General features: G+C 39.6%; 1 protein-coding gene across 1 annotated transcript in view; it reads left to right on the forward strand.

The window, feature by feature from the left end:
* Window positions 1-17,866, forward strand: part of CACNA1C (calcium voltage-gated channel subunit alpha1 C) — a 488,233-nt gene that overhangs the window by 370,654 nt on the left and 99,713 nt on the right. The window contains 4 exon segments of the mRNA XM_040562696.1: window positions 2,533-2,623; window positions 11,357-11,383; window positions 13,479-13,639; window positions 14,441-14,666. Coding sequence (XP_040418630.1) covers window positions 2,533-2,623; window positions 11,357-11,383; window positions 13,479-13,639; window positions 14,441-14,666 — 505 coding nt within the window.

Here is a 17,866-nt window from a genome sequence, read left to right on the forward strand (position 1 = left end):
GGAAAAAAAAAAAAGACATATCATTCAAAAATAGGCTAGTCTAATAAGGATCAGGGGATAACTTTGGGACAAATTGTGATTGCCTTAGTCTCACTGATTTCAGTAGGTCACGCAGTCAAACAAGAAGAGTTTTGCCATTGATATCACTGGAAAAAGGATTTGACCCATAAACTTAAATTCTGCCACTTCATGTTCTCAGAAGACAAATATAAAAAATAGCAGAAAGCAAGGGAACATTATCCTCCAATGATCTGTTATAATATTTTTTACTTCCGTATACTTTTGTTTTTGATTTTGTACTTTTAATTCACATGATGAAGTTTTCAGACAGAAGTGGATGTCATGTGCAAGCTGAGTTCCTTGTTTTTTTCTTTTGCCTGTCACTGGCTGCATGTTCTCTATTGATGTCTTGTTCCTGGTACTTGACACTGACCATCTTGTCTGTGAAAGGAAGCACTCCGTCTGGCTTGCCTGATAAGAAGAAAGGAAAGTTTGCTTGGTTTAGTCACTCCACAGAAACCCATGGTAATGTTCGACTGCAATTTGTGCCCACACTGCGTATATTTGTCTGTGTGTGTGTCTATATGTCTCTATGCAGACTGACACATAATGTATCTTTGTATACTTCTGCATGTGCGTGCCTTGCTTTTTCTATTGCTTGTGCAGTGTCCTCTTCATGCACTCAAGATAATAAGCTGTTCTGCAAATCAATCTCTTGCTAATGTCTTCAAGATTGTTTTCCATTTGCAAATAAGCTCAAATATGTCTTGAAAGTGCTTTACCTCATCTTCAAAGATGACTTGCTAAATATCAGTGTTTGTTTTTTTTTTTTTTTTCTCTGAAGGGCTTAATCTGGACTGAAAATTTGAATTACGAATGTCATTTTTTCTTACAGTTTACTTGACTCTTCCATGTGCATCAAAATATTAATTCAGTTGATTTCTTAATTCATCTTTCTAAACAGATAATGTTATTAAAACATCTAATCTTTGCAAAGAAATGAGCACCATTAGAGTACAGTATTTCATGATGTCAAGAGAGGTAGAGAGACCATTATTTCCTATGGGCTGTGTTCCTACAGAAAACTGTCCAAGAGCTTTAGATTTCCAAAGATACACATCCGAAGCGCTTGCATCATTGGGATGGGGTGAAGGAAAGATTTTGAGGGGCTTTTCTACCATAATGCTTTCAAAGCAGAAACCCAGGGATTTCTTAGATCTTTGGAAGAACCTTCTGATATCTTTCTAGTTTCTGAAAGAAGACCTGCACCCATGGCTCATTAAACATCTGTCCAATTGGAATGCAGAGCATATTTATTCTGTTTTGTCTCTTTTTGCACCATTGACCCCAAAATAGATATTTTCTTATTAATGAGTAACCTGTTTTGACAAGCTATTAGAAGCCTCTCCAACAGCTAATAGTGCATGCTGTCAAATCTCATCTGAGATATACATCCAGTGCAGGTCATGTTTTGCAGTCCTGTTGGGCATCTGAGAGATCTAACTCCTCCATTATTCAGTTTGAAGCAACATTTTCCGTATACTTTTGTAAAATTTAAAAAAAAAAAGGAGGGAAGGGAAGAGGACACATTGTATCCTATCCTTTCTTTTCTTCTACCTTAAGTTGAATGTTTGTATATGAAAGGAGTTATTAAAGCTCATATAGGAGCTGGGAGCAATTCATGGAATGGAAACCATGAATCTTTGTGATCAACAGAAGCAAATAAAATATTAAGGTTTCATAAGAGAAGATAACACCTCCTCGAATTCAGAAGAAGTAGGTTTGCATTCATTTCATTTGATGGCTAAGGTTGCTTTCATTTGACGGCTATTCCATGACATTTCCGCAAAAGTGTGGGAAATTCTTTCCAGATCTTGGTTGATGGGTGTCAACATGAAATCTCTGCCACAGTCCATATTAATTAGTTCCTTTGCTGATAATGTCTGAAAGAGTCGGAGTCTGAATTTCCCTCTTATCCCTATAGGCCCAGTTTCTAACTGTAGGGCTAAAACACATCTTGGTAGTATATGATAGATGAGCCATCAGTATTATTTGTGGTACTTGCTATCAGGCTAACAGAAGTCTTTTGAACACCTATCACACTGGTACTTTTTATTTGCACTCCTCTCCACAAGAGATTGGGGAGGGCATTAAGGTGGCTGGGCTGGTTGCAAGTAAGGGGGAATCATCTTAAGCGTTCACTGAATCAAGCAAAAGCTTCTTTCTTGGTTTTGAAGGTTCTCTAATTTTCAGTGGTTCTCATTCATAACATTTCCAGAAGCCAACTCAGAAAGAAAATAAGCAGCTGTCTCTTCCCCTTCCTTTAGCTTTCGAGTAACCTATGTATGTTCCTAAAGTCTACCTGCCCAGCCTGGCCTGTGCAGGGAGGCAGCAGACTTGATCAGCTAATCCTCAGGAGCTGCAGCTGAGGGTCTTTTCATTACACCAGTTCCTTCACTGATGTGATTCATTAATAGATGTGTCAGGTTCTAATGGCCAACCCTCTCTTTTTCTTCCCTTTGACTCTTACAGTGAGCATGCCCACCAGTGAGACCGAGTCCGTGAACACAGACAACGTCCCTGGAGCAGATATTGAAGGCGAAAACTGCGGTGCTAGGCTAGCGTGAGTACATATACGCAGTTATATGTATGTAGGTGCTGGATTGAGCTTGGTGGGTTTAAAGCCAAGGCAAATGTCAGTCTCTTTAAGGGGGAGTACACCACAGTATGGGTGAAAGGAGAGGATGGAGACGATCTGTTGATCCCACTTCTTATCTTAATTGCAATGTAAACTCACTCCGGACATTAGTGGAGAGCCTCTGGGATTACATAGATACAAATAAATCATAGAATTCCCAAAATAAGAAGAGCTGGTTTTGCGTAGTAGCTAAAAGAACTGATGGATAAATGTTCTTAATTTAAAATTTATCTTTAGTGATGGATAATCAAATCCAGAATATACAGACCAAGCAGTGGAATTGACTGGTATATTTTAATTTCACTAATGATTCCTCTACACTTTATGGTATCTTGTAATAGAAATACTCATATGGTAACTCTCATCCTTCAGCTGAATTACACCCTTTAAGTGCTGAACACAACATCATAGTGACAAAGAAATGCATCACTGGGGAGGGAATAATGCCTCCTCAAAATCACACCATTGTTGTTAATAGACATGCTGAAGAACATGAGATAGCAGTTATAGAAGACATTTATATTTTATGGTGCATTTTTTAACACCACAGAGAGCAAGAACAGACAAGAGGAATGCTTTCTTGCTTTTTGCATGACTTGAACAAGAATGGACCTTATGCTGCAGGGAAATAAGTTAATCTCCCAAAATTTCCTTGAAAAATGGACAAAGCACTCTTCTGGAGTATTCTGGGACTCTGTCCTGTCCTTGGGTGTACTTTGAGCCCTTCAGTGTTGATTAATTGGTGAACATAAGGACATAAGAAATACTGATGCCAAAATACTATTTTTGCTATGTTCCAATGTTCAAGTCCTGACAGTGACAGGAGGGCAAGTATGCAAGCCTGATCAATTCCTGCCTTTCATTCAGCTTTTACTGCTTCTGAATTCATGCTTATCATATTAGAGATCTTAGAGGGCACACTTCTTTTTGCCTTTAGCAGCGATCTATGGACCTGTCAGCCATGGATTTATCTGAAACTGCTAATGCTGCCTGCCCTCACAATCTCCTGTGACAACAAGTTTCCAGAAGCTCACTACCTGCTGTGTAGACAAGTACTTTAGTGTATCTGTTTTAAGCTGATCTACTGCCACTTTCAGTCAATGCCCTTTCCTTCTTATACTGTGAGATCCGGTGATCAACAGTTCTGCATTCAGCTTATCTATCACTTTCATGACTTCATAAACTTTGATTGTGTCTCCCACGCACACCCCTGGCCTTCTCCTCTACAAACTGAAGAGGAGGGGTTCTTATCTGCATTACACGATGTGATATGTGAAATATGTTATAAATTCAATCTGCTTTTCTGGAAGTGTCAGCCAGTGACTTACAAACCCCAGAAGAAATTGTGACAGCTTTCCTTCACCTGTCTGCTGTTGTGTACCTGCTGAGTCTGGCATTATAGTTTAGATTAGGAAGTTTTTTCTGAAGGAGCCAGGCTAGGTCTACTGACAGCGCTAAGGCAGTTGTAACGCTCCCTTTAGCACCCCACTGAGATGCCTGTGCTCTTGTCACTCTGTAGGAAGCAGTAGCTGGATATGTGACCACATCTTCCAGCTGGATCTAATTTGGAGAACCGTCTCTATTCTGCAGTTACAGTTCCTAACACAATGGGTCCCCTGGTGCTACACAGTGCCAACAACAATGTCAACTGTTACTATAAAGTTGCATATATTTTTAATATTACAGTTTGCATTCATTTAATGCCCTTAATCCCAAAGGATCCTAAAACACTTTATGAGCTGTACATGCAAGGATTATTTTCATAGTGTTAGAGTTCAGCCACCTTCAGGGTAAAATGTGACAGGTGTTTAAAAGCTTAAGGAGAAAGGACACGAGTGTCAAGGAGATGTAGAAGAAGGGTAGCTTGTTTTGCACCAGAACTGTATGGGGATTTTTGGCATGCAGAACATAATTACCTTAGCTGGAATATGGCCAAGAGAGCCGAAGTTTAACCCAACTCTAAATGTAATCATGATTTAGAATGGAGTTTACTTAAAACAGTCCAACATGTCCACAGGAAAATAACAGTACTGTGGTCTGGCACAGTGATCACCATGCCCACATTATTAGGAGAAGGGGTAGCTATGTCTGATACATTTTGGGGAAGAGAACATAGAAAGATGACAGGAAAACAGAACTTCATTTCTTCTTCCTGTGTTGTAAATCTTAAAACAGCACCCTGTTTCACCAGAGCAGGACGTGTAAGATTCAGGGAGATAAACAGTTTCCTTGCCACTTTCCACTTCCATTGAAAATGGGTGGTGCATAGTAGGGAAATTGAAGTCTGTTATTGAGAAGGGTGAGTTTTGTTTTTTGTTTTTGTGTTTGTTTGTTTTTTTTTTTTACTCCTTACCCAAGGACCTTCAAGATCCTCAAGGCCTTACTGAGATTGCTTTTGATCTCTCAGAGATGGATGGGAGCCTTCAACCAGGAAAATGAATGACTATCATTGTATTTGAAAGTCTGGAATTAAATACAAATTTCTTCAATGCTTTCTGATTTTGTAAACTTGTGGAGCTCCAAATTCTGCAGTTGTGGGTATATTCAGACGTGCCTAGCATTCTAAGGCTTGGACTCCTCTCTGTCTTGCTTGTTTCACGTATCACACAGTCAGGTGGACAGAGAAATCAGCTTTCCTGGTTTCAAGAACTATTATGTCCTCTTCTCACTGAGCCTTCATTTAAACCTCTCACAGGTCAATATTTTTGCTGGAACGTATGAAATGTAAGCAAGGATTTCAGAATTGGTTTAAATAGTATGTAACTTCAATGGAACCTGACTCAGAGCATTAGAATTTGGCCCAGTGCTTCCAATAATTCTTCAGGGTCACTTAAGGATAAGAATAGTTCATGCAGAAGTCAGTTGAATTTTTCAAATAAGTTCCTCATGTAGTACTAGTGACTTTCAGTAAGTGTTAACAACTATGGTCATGCCATCCTGATTTACTCTAGTTGAAGTCTAGGCCTGGACTTTTGAGCAGTCATCTGCCCTCTGGAATTTGTTTTTACAGTTGAAATGGCTAGACAAGTTTTTTGTTCAGTTGTTGAGTTTCATGTATTGCAGACGAGTCTTCATATTTACCAGCCTGCTAAAATCACCTAGTGGCCATGAGTCCCCATTGTCGCTCTAAACACATTTTTTCCCAGAGGGCAGAGACTGCACTGGGCAAGCTGCAACCAGACATGATTGAAGCAACAGGGAGATTTCAAGTCAAAGGTTTTTTTTATTTAGTGGCATCAGGCTGCTAGGGCATTTAACCCCAGCACTGCCACCACCACCATGGTTACAGGCTGACCTTGCCTTTGCAATGGGCTCATGATAAAAAGTATCTAGGCGACTGAAAGAAAAAGCATTTTTAGTGAAGATAACTTAGAATTACTGGCTGTTCTTTTTGTTTGTATAAAAAGCTGTAGAGCTTTGAAAGGCTTGGTCTGTGGATGACAGAAAGATCTGCTTGAGAAGCTAGGCTCAAGCATGCCTTTTAGAAAAGGAGATCTTCCCTGACAGCCTTTCTCAGCTCCACAAAGACATATGCTATGTGAGATCAAGAGAATACCTCTCAAACACACGCTATCTCCTACTGATGAATTGTTTCAAAGAAGCTTTTATTTCTATAGTATCCATACTATAGAAACTGCATTCATCAGCTGTGCTGTCTGGAGCAATGCCAGCCTTCAAACCAGCAGAAGGAGTTTCAGGAGGTATATAATATCTAATCTCTTTGCTTATTGTGTAAATCCAGTTTCTTAAAACTAAAACAAAAGCTTCATTCCTATTCATCCCTAGTTTAATTCTGCTGCCATCAGGTGAGATGTGGCCAAGAGTAGTTCCCTTCCTAAGGTGGGTGCTACCTTTACCAGGTGTCTGAATTTGAAGGAGGTTTTGTAGGGTTCCACTGGACATTGAAAAATGTCCAAGAATATCCACAGTATATCATCCCTGTCATGATATTGCCTTGTACTGTGCTGACATCTGCCCTGTAGTAGAAACACAACAGCTTTTATCCTCAAGGCCAATGTTTGGAAGTGGAACTTATCTTAATTCTGATGTATCACAGCTCTAATAACCTGTTGCCTCCAGGTACAAAGAAATGTATTTCCTCTAAAAGTATCAGTGAGATAAACCCAGAACTAGGAGCAATGGGTTTCTGTTTACAGGATAGCTTTATACCCAATACTTTCCAGTAGCGAGTAATTTCTCCAAACCTCCATGGTTACTGCTCAGCAGGTCTTAGATTCCTGTGGACAGGCTGTTGCTTATAATCAACAGTAATCTATTCTGTGCAGGATGGCAGTGTATATAATCTTCTAATACAACCAGAATGCTAATTTTCTAATACAGTCATACAGATCTGGAGTGCCAAAATAGAACTTGTTTTTATACATATGTACTAGCAAAAAAAAAAAAAAAAAAAAAAAAAAAAAAGACCTTTGTGGAAACTAATGTTCCATGGAGCCACAGTAGAAAACTGAAGCACTTGAGTTCAAAGGGAAAGACAGCTTAAAATGATCTGCTTTCACTGAAACAATAAGCCATTTGGTATTTTCACCTTGCCTGGGATTTCCATACATTTAGGGGACAGTTCAATTGTTTTTTCCACCAAAGAGAGTTAAAACAATAAAAGATGATAAAACAAAATGAACAGCCTACGCTGGCTTTTTAACTGAAAAAAAAAAAAGTTATCCTTAAAATATTATGAACAATGGAAGCTTTCCCTGGCAGCTGAACCATCACTGATTTTTCACTTGGTGCTTTTCTGGTAAAATAATTCCTACGCAGCTCTTGACATAATCAACATAGGAGCCAATGGTAAAGGGGAAAGAGACAGTTTACTTGCAGGTTCACTACAGTTGCTGATGTTTTTGACCTAAATGAGAAGATGGCCTCCTTTGAGGACCAAAGTCCCAAGCACATCAGGAGCAGTGATAAGAAAAGTCTGCCAAAAGCTCTGACACCAGTGCTGACTTCAGCAGAAAACACACAGCATCAACTTTTGTGTGTCAGCCTTAGCTGCTGTTCTCCAATTTATTTATAAGCACGGCATTTTTGATATTTACAGCCAGCTCTAGGTATGTGTCTAAAGGACAATAGCATGCCCTTGTGGAGGAGAAATTTCTTCCTGCATCAGGTGCTGTGACAGGCTTTACCTGTGACTTGCCACAGGGAGAGCTAGATTATTCACTAAATTCTGAAGTGCTGGCTTATTTTCCCAGTCTGTTTCCCAGCCCGAGAAGGCCTGATAAATACCAAAGCAGCTCAATTTTAAGACAGATAGATCCAGTTTTCTTAAGGATGTTCTGCAGATTCTTATTGCTGCTGGCTAACAACCACCTCTCTTAAAACCAGCATCACTTGTTCAGGTCAGTATGTTCTTCAGTGCTTGTGCAAGAAGGGCAAGCAGAAGGATCTCAGTCCACATCAGAGCTCAAGTTCTCCAGGGCCAGTCTTCTGTTCTGTTTCGCTAGAGCTTTTAATAAATGGTCAAAAATTAGAAATGGTCATTGTATGTCCCTGCGGTATTAATTGCATTGTACAGAGGAGAGCAGGTGGAAGGATGGAGGTCCATTGTTTCAGTGTGAATTGCAGAGAAGTAGCTGAGGGTAGAACTTAGCCCTAAGACTTTATTAGGATGAGAGATTATTAGGTATGCAGCATGCATTCCTGAAAATGATTCCTTTGAATGAGAATGAATTCAGAATTCCTGATTCTATGTCACTATATGCTCTTGTCCTAGGAATGTGAGGGCAGGGGGGAAGGACCTCAGGGTGGGCATGCTCTCTTCAGGGATTCCAGCATCCCGACGAGAAGCAATGAAATAGCCTTCCATCAGCATGAAGACAGAAAGGGAAGATGGCTTTCCAAAGATCTGTTTTGTTGCTTTATCTCTCAGAATATGGGCTATCTCACTACATTTAAATTACACTGATTATCCTGAGCTTATGCTTATAAAATCTTTAAATTTCACTGTCTTATCTGTATGTGGTATATAACCAGGTAAGGCTAGACGAGTATTTTAGAGAATTAAAGAGATCTAGTCAAATGATAAAAATCTGATTTCTGTGTTTGCCTTTCTAAAACATAATCTGAGTTACGTGGTCTCTATGACAAAAACACTCAGTAGTGATCTGTAATAATTTTCTTATAGACTCCAATATCGTGACATTAAAAAAAAAATTTACATTCCAGAGCATGACACAAGTGAAGAAGCTCTCTTTCTTCCAAATACATAAAGCATCCAGAATATCAGGGGTGCAGGAGATCCCTGTTTAAACCCATAGCAGAGAATCTGGTCCACCAAATCCCTGGCTAGTGCTAGTTTGGAGTGTCACAAAGAGGCCGTGTCAAGGCCCCAAATTCAGATTATTTGACTGTCTGAAAAATGTTCTAAGAACATTTTTGTATACTATGTAGTTAATACTGGTTTTGAAAGACAAAGGCTTCTTGGATCACAAGGGTCACTTGAAAAATATGTTTCAGAGTAGGGCATAATGTTGTCAAAACCAGTTATTGTACAATTCGTGTTTCCAGAATTCAAATTTTCTCTTGGATTCTGCCTCTAAATATAAATCTATTCCTCCTCCCTTGTTCTGTTCTATATATACAGCACACCCACATGTGATAGAGCCTTCTGCTGTAGCAGTAAGGCGCTGGGGGGGAGGGCAGTGGTTTGTAGCTAACCTGTTGGAGCACTGAATGCACTTGGCTGCTGCTCGTAATGCTCCAAAGATAATTGTCACATGCATGATGAGTACTACACCTGCCACATCTCTTTTTGCCTAAATAAACAAAAGATTCCTTAAATGCAACAGAGCAGAGCTCCCTTACTGGGAAACCATCAGCCAGAGAGGTCATCAGAGGACTTCACACTTCCTGTCCTTCCTTCACCTTACACTGAGCAAATCCCCCATGACATCTCTCTTGCTCTCTTTTCCTCCCCCCCAACTTCTTCCTGTGAAAGTCCTCGCCATCTCATTTTCAGTGTCAAGCTTTCTCTGTCATTGCATTTTTTTTTCTTCTTTTTTTTTCTCCTGGCCTTGTCTGATCCTTCTTTCCTGTTCCTTGTCAATCTGATCCATTACAGTAGGTAGGGCTTATTAAGCAAGACTTCTCAGTATGATGTTCGGATAGTATTAACATTAAGGATATGCTCTGTGGATGACTAGTGAAGCACCTTTAATAAAGTTCCATGGCCTTTACAGTATAATTTAGCAATCATCTGTGCAGCCAGTGCATTCTTCTTCTCTTTTGAAAGAGTTCTTGCACATGTCTGTAACCATGCTGCTGCCTATGACACAACAATTCAGTGCAAAGGCTTTTTTGTTGTTTTTTTTGTTTATTTGTTTGTTTTCTTTTTTGCTTGGACTATCTGCTGGTGAAATGTTTCTATCACTAAAATGTCTTCCACGTAAGGAAACTGGCCCATCATGGACTACACGTCAGTGACTGATGTCCTCAAAGAGGGACATGACCAGTTTTAAGACTGCTAGAGAAAGTAGTGTTGGATGCTTTGAGAATTACTTTCTCCTATGTCAGCTAACAGTCAATCCATTTTTAAGCCAGTACAGGAAGACCTTTCCTGACTGTTGTCAACAATCAATCACTTTCTTACCATAGAGGGAACCTTAAGAAATGCTTCCACTCAGCAGAAATATCTTATTCATAGTCACTCTCCAGATTTTCATTTCTTTTGTTATTGGTAGTGGATTTTGCAGCTTCTTAAATCAACTCTGAGTAATATCATTGCATACACATACCTTTATTTCTCTCTGTGCACCAATGTGTACATACCACAAGACATTTGAGGGACTTAAAGGACAAGTGTTAAGCAGAGCAAGACACATGCTTGGGAATTGGGATCTGTCCCTAGTTTTGCCTGTGATTTCTTGTGTAAGGCTAATGAGATTATTTAGGTGAATGAACCTGAGTGAATGGAATTAAATATTTAAATACGTTTAGTGGGAACATGGCCCAGTTTTCAGGAATGCTTGTTACCCCAAATTTCATTGATAGCAACAGAATTGCTGATTGTTCAGTCCTATTTAATTTCAAGACACTTTACGTAGATAATAAGGACAAATAAATATGATCATTGGTATGTAAATATGAAAATATCCACCATATACTGTTTTTCCCTCAATTGCTGGAAAAAAAAAAAAATGAAAGCATTATTTTCCCCATGGTTTCATAATGTGCTTATATATCCTGAAGTGACAGGTGATGTGTGAAAGCAACAAGTCTGTTTGTATAAAGTCATACATATTTTAATATAAGAAAAAAAAAAAAAAACTGGTGGTGAAAAGGAAAAAAAGAGAGTTATACTTGAAAAATAAATTTGGTAGCAGATGTACAATACCCCTAGCATTAGGCCAGATTTTTACCCAAGAGAAAGGCTATTTCACTAATATCCGTAAGTGGTAGAATCCCATCGTGGCATGACTCCTTCTTCATGACTCCCACCAAACAACAAGATTTAGATATCAGAGAATCCTAGCCCTGCCCAGTGCCTATATTGCCTCACAGGGGATTCAAAAGGAAAACAGCATGCATTTAAAAAAAAATAATTGAGCTTAACTTTGCTTCTTTCTGTCACTATTCTCATAAAAGTCTAGGAGGTATGGGACAGCTTCAGAAACTTTAATGGCAATTTTTATCTTTCAGGCATCGGATCTCCAAATCTAAATTTAGGTAAGTAAAACTGATTTTTGTTTTCTTTCTTTCCACTGGTTTTGCACCTTACCTTGTGAAGTGTTTATTCCTGCATCTGTTGGACACAATCTTGATTCTAGGACATGCTGTCAAACTTGGTAGATATTAGTCAATCGTCTACCAAATATCAACATGCTTTTTCTAAATTTCATACTGAAATAAGGCGCAGGGACTACTGAGAATATTTTCACTCAGAAGTACCTATCTGATTGCTATCTGCACATTTTGAACCATGAAATATAAAAGCAAAGGAAAAAAAAAGTTCAACCACATAATTATACTACACTCATCAATATCAACCCTGTCAGCTCAAGGTTCTGTTTTCTACACTTTGTTCCAGTACTCTACTCTGCTTGATTGTAAATCTTTCAACTGATGAAGTTTGCATCTTCAGGTTATTTGTGAAGTGTTCCCTTTTATCATGAGGCACAATCTTGTGATGGTGATATTTCCTTCTCTGTTGACTTAAAGTTCTTAACAATGTGAAGTAGTCCTCAGGTGGTCATTTGTGGGCGTCCATTGGAAGGGTTGACTGAATACATGTAACTAGATTGTTGATGTCCAGTCCACTTCTACATCTTCGGTAGGAGCAGCTGCCCTCCTCACTCTGAATTCAGACTCAAATTTATTTAAAAAAAAAAAAAAAAAAAAAAGTAAATAAACTTTCACAGTAACTGGGGCACGAAAATAACTCTGTCCTTCACCTTAATTAAATAATAAACAGTAAGGTCAATTCAGGAATCCACATATGTGTACATATTGCCCATCTGCATCCCTGTGCAGAGCATTACATACATGATCACATTTGTACAATCCATGGTTTTAAAGTATTAAGTGTAAGCACAAGAAAACACTTGTATCACCACGTGGTGATGTGCATGCACACTAATGCACAAGTACACACAAGTGTGGGGGATTGCTGACGATTTAAGGCCAATGTATATGCATATGTGTTGTGACTTTTGAAAGCTGGAAGATCGTTTCTTGTCTCCAATTCACTGCAAAACACACAACATTGATTAAATGATTGAGCTACATAGACTAGATGCCCTTACAAATTACATAGCTAAAACGGCTTGTATTTGATTACCTGTTAAAATGTTGCAAAGTTCTTGGCCAGTGTGCAACATTCACGTTGCCTGGCTTTAGTTTATCTAGATGCTGAACCCTGACATGAAGCACGGCCACAGCTTATCTCTGGAAATGATATGTAAGAGAAGACTAGCCAAGAAAAGTTCTCTCCTCCTTTGTCCTGTAATGTTGTGTATGTGTGCATCTCTACAGAGCACACACACCTATGTATATACCATCTATATAAAAACTATTAGATTTATTATACAGTGGCAAATGTTGCCTGGAAACTGGTTGCTATGCAAGTTAAATTCTGAGGAGTAGGAGGTGTGTAATTAGCTTTAAATATCTTCTGTGGTTAGTAATTACCCTCAGAAATCAGTGACATAAGAGGATGTGTTCATGGCAGGCAAACTTTAAAAGGTTTGTTGATTAACAAATGGTATCCTTAGTTCCAGGCATGAAGGTGAGATGTTGAGGTCCCCTAAGTTTTTCTGATCAGAGTTAGCTCTGGGATTAGGCTAGGTCATGAACCTTGCAGAGTGTTGGAAACCTTCCACAGAACTTATTTGATCCCACCTCTCCAAGGGCTTGATGCAGAGGTCCATGGTATATAGTGGACATCTTTTCATCAACTATTCTGAGTTCAGGCCACAAGCATTAAGTACAGGAAGAATAAAGATTTCAGTGAGAACTGGGCTAAAAGACCTCAGGATAGCCGTGATGGATGTCTTAATCAGATTAAGACATTGCTTGAAGAGGTTTCTTCACCATTAAGCGTTGCAAATTGGCTTAGGACTAACTTTATTCCTAGAGCTAAAGAAAGCATGATCACTACTGTTGACTCAGATGACAGGGAGAAAACATTTCTCAGGGTGAAATCCAAAGTTATTCTCTACCAGTTTTGGACAATGAATCAAGACTAGAGTCTCCCTTGACAGAGCTTTGCAGTAGCCTAAGGTTCCCTATCTGAAAAGCACTCTCTCTTTTCTAATTTTTGAAGTCGCTACTGGCGCCGGTGGAATCGATTCTGCAGAAGAAAGTGCCGTGCCGCTGTCAAGTCCAATGTTTTCTACTGGTTGGTGATCTTCCTCGTGTTTCTTAACACCCTTACTATTGCCTCTGAACACTACAACCAGCCTGACTGGCTCACTGAGGTTCAAGGTGAGGAGAGTCTGATGGTGCTGTTTATTATGGTCAGTGTCAAGAAAGGGGGCTGAGGGAGGAGCTGGTGTGTTGGGCCACACAGTGTAAAAGGAGCATACACGGCTGCAGATAGTCCTTTTTCTGAGGAGGACCTTAACCAATACAAGAAAATATCTGCCTAGATTAGGAGAGGTTTCAGGGAAAACATAAATTTCTGGTTTCTAGCCAAAGCAGTTTTCTGCTGGGCGTAGATGAAATCAGGAGTTTATGCTGAATATATATCTGCAGCTACGGGATTTCCAATTTATGGATGGCTAGTGGGAGCCACAAGATCTCCAAGGTCTTCCCTGACATGGTGTTTATGATAAATTCTAGCTACCAAGGAGGTGTGGAAGGAAGAGAGATTTGTAAAGTTCTTCAGTCTGCAGAGCAGTTGAATCCTCACTGGAGGTGAGAGCAGCTGAAAGGCTTAATTAAGCAACAGCAGGCAGCACAGCAGCTCTTCTATTCCCGCTTCCATCTGCAGATGACAACTACAATGGGAGGTTGAGCTGGGGAAGGCATATCCCTGCCATGGAGGCTGTGTAACACATCACAGCTGTATGTGCAATACATAAGAATTGCTGTAACCATCCTTGTAAAACATTTCTGTGAATGGGCTGCCCACACTTTTGAAGTCCATTCTTTGACCCAAGCTTAGATAAGGTTGCTCTTTCAGGCTGATCCCAGAAGGGAGTTCTTACAGGCAAGGGTCAATAGTTATCTGTGATGATCCTTTAACTAAGTTTCTTCATTCTGTTTCTGTTTGTTTTTCATGAGACACTGCCAATAAGGTGCTGCTAGCTCTTTTCACGGCAGAGATGTTGCTGAAGATGTACAGCCTTGGTCTGCAGGCCTATTTTGTGTCCCTCTTCAACCGCTTTGACTGTTTCATCGTGTGTGGAGGAATCCTGGAAACGATTCTGGTTGAGACAAAGATCATGTCACCACTGGGCATTTCAGTGTTGAGATGTGTTCGGCTATTAAGAATATTTAAAATCACAAGGTACTTCTGTGCTTGTTTTGGAATGTAAGAGGGCTGCACATCATATATAGTTTCAAGTCACTCACATGGTAGCCTTTTCTTTTTCTTTTTTCTTTACTTTTTTTTTTTTTTTTAACATTAATTGGGTAGTGAGAGTGCTAGGTTGCTGGTTGTCATCTGAAGACCAGGGCAGGATGGGGAAGGCTGAACAGAATTGGTGTCCATGATATGAGTGGTAAGGACTGGGGAGAAATCTGGTATAGGGTTCTGGAGACACTTGATACCATGCAGATTAGCTGGAATCTGGAACAATAACATGAGCTGAGTTTGTTCTCTTAAATTCTGTGCAAAAGACAAAGCGAAAACAAACCAGGAGATAGCCTTGTGACCTTTTCTGTTGCTTTATGGTGACACTGAGGAGCCCATGCCAGCTCCAGCAGACTCAACAGTGGCCTAAGTGGGAGACAGTGTCAACACCAGCAGCAATGGGCAAAAGATGTTGCCAGCCCTTTTCCTTCAGAGAAGTCCAGCATAAAGTAGCAGCTCTACAAAGACAGACTTTTCCACGCTCCAGACTCCCTTGTTTTTCCTTTTCCTTCCTCCTCTCCCTCTGCATAAAGGCACAGTGGTACCTATTTAATAGTCCCTTCTTCCTCCATGCACATACCTCCAAAACACCAGCTTGGTATGGCAGGAGTTTTTCAGCTTGAAGGGAGGTTATAAGACAGGTCAGCTCCTGACTTACCCAGATTGGAGCTCTTGGAACAAATCTGACCGTGTGGTCAGTCAGAGCAGCCCAGGGCCTGCCTTTTCCCATGTGGGCACCAGACAGTGCCTTATGAAAAGCTTAACTGAGGTGGTGAAAGAGTGAGTTTTCTGCAGGCTCAGCTACGAAAATGTCCCTAGAATTGCTATAAACTCCCTCAAAGAAAATTTCTGACAAATATGAGATAAAAAACACAGAGCACGAGAAAAAACAAGACCAGAACTGGAAGACAGTCAAGATGGCAGAGCTGTGAGGCAGAAAAAACTACAGACTTGGACTCTTGCATCGTACATTTGCCTTTAAAGCTTCTCTGAGCCTTGATTCTCTGGCAGGGTGGATTGTTTTCAGGGTCAGATGGCAGAGACAGAAAATTAGTTTGCAATCTCAGAGGGAGTGGCAAAAGCAAGCTTGTAACTACTAAAAGAGGGGAAAAAAGAAAAGAAAATAAAAAGAAAAAAAGCGGCCTATTTAGACATGTAGTAATAGGTGAGGAAAAATGTTCCAGCTAACAAGAGTTTCCAGCAAAAGACGCATCTTTGCCCTTTCAGAAATAGTGGAGATCTCTGGTCCAGGGACTGTTTTTCCTGGATCTTTGGGTCTGAAAGCTATCGTCACTGAGTCCCAGGCCTGGTTTCTGAGGGAACTAGTAGCTGTTTCAGGCATTGGGTAATCAGATACACCCAGGGCAACATACCAATAGCTATAAAAGCGTAAGCTTCAACATAGCATCCTGGAGAGGTCATTGTTTTTTCAAGACATTTCTCCACTCCTACACAAAATATATAATCGTGCTAGAAGAATTAGCTAGTAGAAAGACAAATGGTGAGAGAATATCATTAATAATTTAGGAAGCTTGATCTATTCGAATACTCAAATATTCCTAAAGCTTCTGGCGGAGATGTAATGTAGGAAACAGCCAGCAATAGGAGTAGTTATACTTACCTTCATTCTGTAGCAGATCTGAAATCCAGTTTTACATGGAATAAAATGTTACCTGGAATATGTCTTGTAATTTGTACAGGGGTCTATGTGTAAAGCACAGTCAGAGCTGAGGAATAACTTGCAATGAATAATGTATTAATCGTATTTTGCCTTCTTTCCTGTTCCTAAAATATTGGAAAGTAGGTTGCAGTAGTCTCAGATTTATCTGTTTTTTAATTATTCATAATTTTCTCCATGATTTTTTGCCTCCGTGGGTGAAGTTCATGCTCATGTGGAAGGCCTTAGCAGAAGCCTCCAAAGCAGTACTTCAGGCCCACTCATATCTGACTGCAGGAGAGAATATTCTGACATTAAAGTAAAACTTATACTTTTGATGTTCTCCAGTAAATTATAATCTTTTCCATTATTCACTTAGCTTTAAACACAATGGCAATTTAGTGACACTGACATCATCAATACTAGTGGAAAATGCCACCTGAGTGAAATGATAATACAGAACGATACAGTCCTGGAAAGGTGGGAAGAATAGGAGGGATGATAGTGTAATGTTTTATGTCAGATGTGTATTCAGGAGCAGTGACGTGGACATACAGCGGAGACGGAAGTAGTGATCAGCAGCTGTGTTAAAAAGGCACAAAGCAGGGAAATTGGTGAGAGTATGTCAGTAGGTAGCCTAATCTTTATATATTTGTGCGGATTTTCCATGGTAAACACCAAGCGCAAACAAATTCTGGGTGCTTTCAGATGATACACTTCTAGAAAAAGTCCAAATACAACTCCCTAATATAAAAGAAACAAAGACACCATCAGATGAACAAAACATAATTTTAGAAACCACATTTAGAATTTCAAGAGCAAACATTTCTTCCAAGATTATAAATACTCTTTGAATCATTGTCTTGTACATTAGAGAGGCAGTCAATATAATCTATGTTTTATTCTCCCTAATTTTTACAGTGCTGTGTGGAAAATTTTCCTTTACTGAGAGAACACAAATGATTTTCTCTTTATACATAGTACTTTACTGCTTTATAAATCCTTGTATTTAGTCCTTTATACTTTGAAGATAAATCAACTTGTTTGCAACAGTGTACTGAAAATTGTTATTTTAAACCTAAATCCTGTCACTAGATATGTCACTGTTAACTGTAGGGAGGAGAGACGGGGCACCTTTTTATGTACCTGCTTTCAAAATGGTTTTATATTGGATGAACAGTGTGGGAAGCTTTCCCACAATGAGGCTGCCAGCTGTTGCTACTGTTTTAAGCTCTGCATCTGTGATTGCCAGTATCATAAAGCCACAGTGGAAAGCAATGAAGAGGAGAGGGAAGAGAATTAAAGACGGCATTAAGGTCTAATCCAGTTCTGCAATTGATTTCTATGTGAGATGTTGAACAATCCATTTAACATTTCTGCATCTTATTTCTCCATTTTGAAACAGGGATCATAATCATGTCCTACTCACTGGGGTTTTGCAGTGCCTCATTCACTGGCATCTTGGGAGATGCTAGGA

This window comes from Cygnus olor, chromosome 1 (assembly GCF_009769625.2).
Source record: "Cygnus olor isolate bCygOlo1 chromosome 1, bCygOlo1.pri.v2, whole genome shotgun sequence".
Classification (NCBI taxonomy): Eukaryota; Metazoa; Chordata; class Aves; order Anseriformes; family Anatidae; genus Cygnus; species Cygnus olor.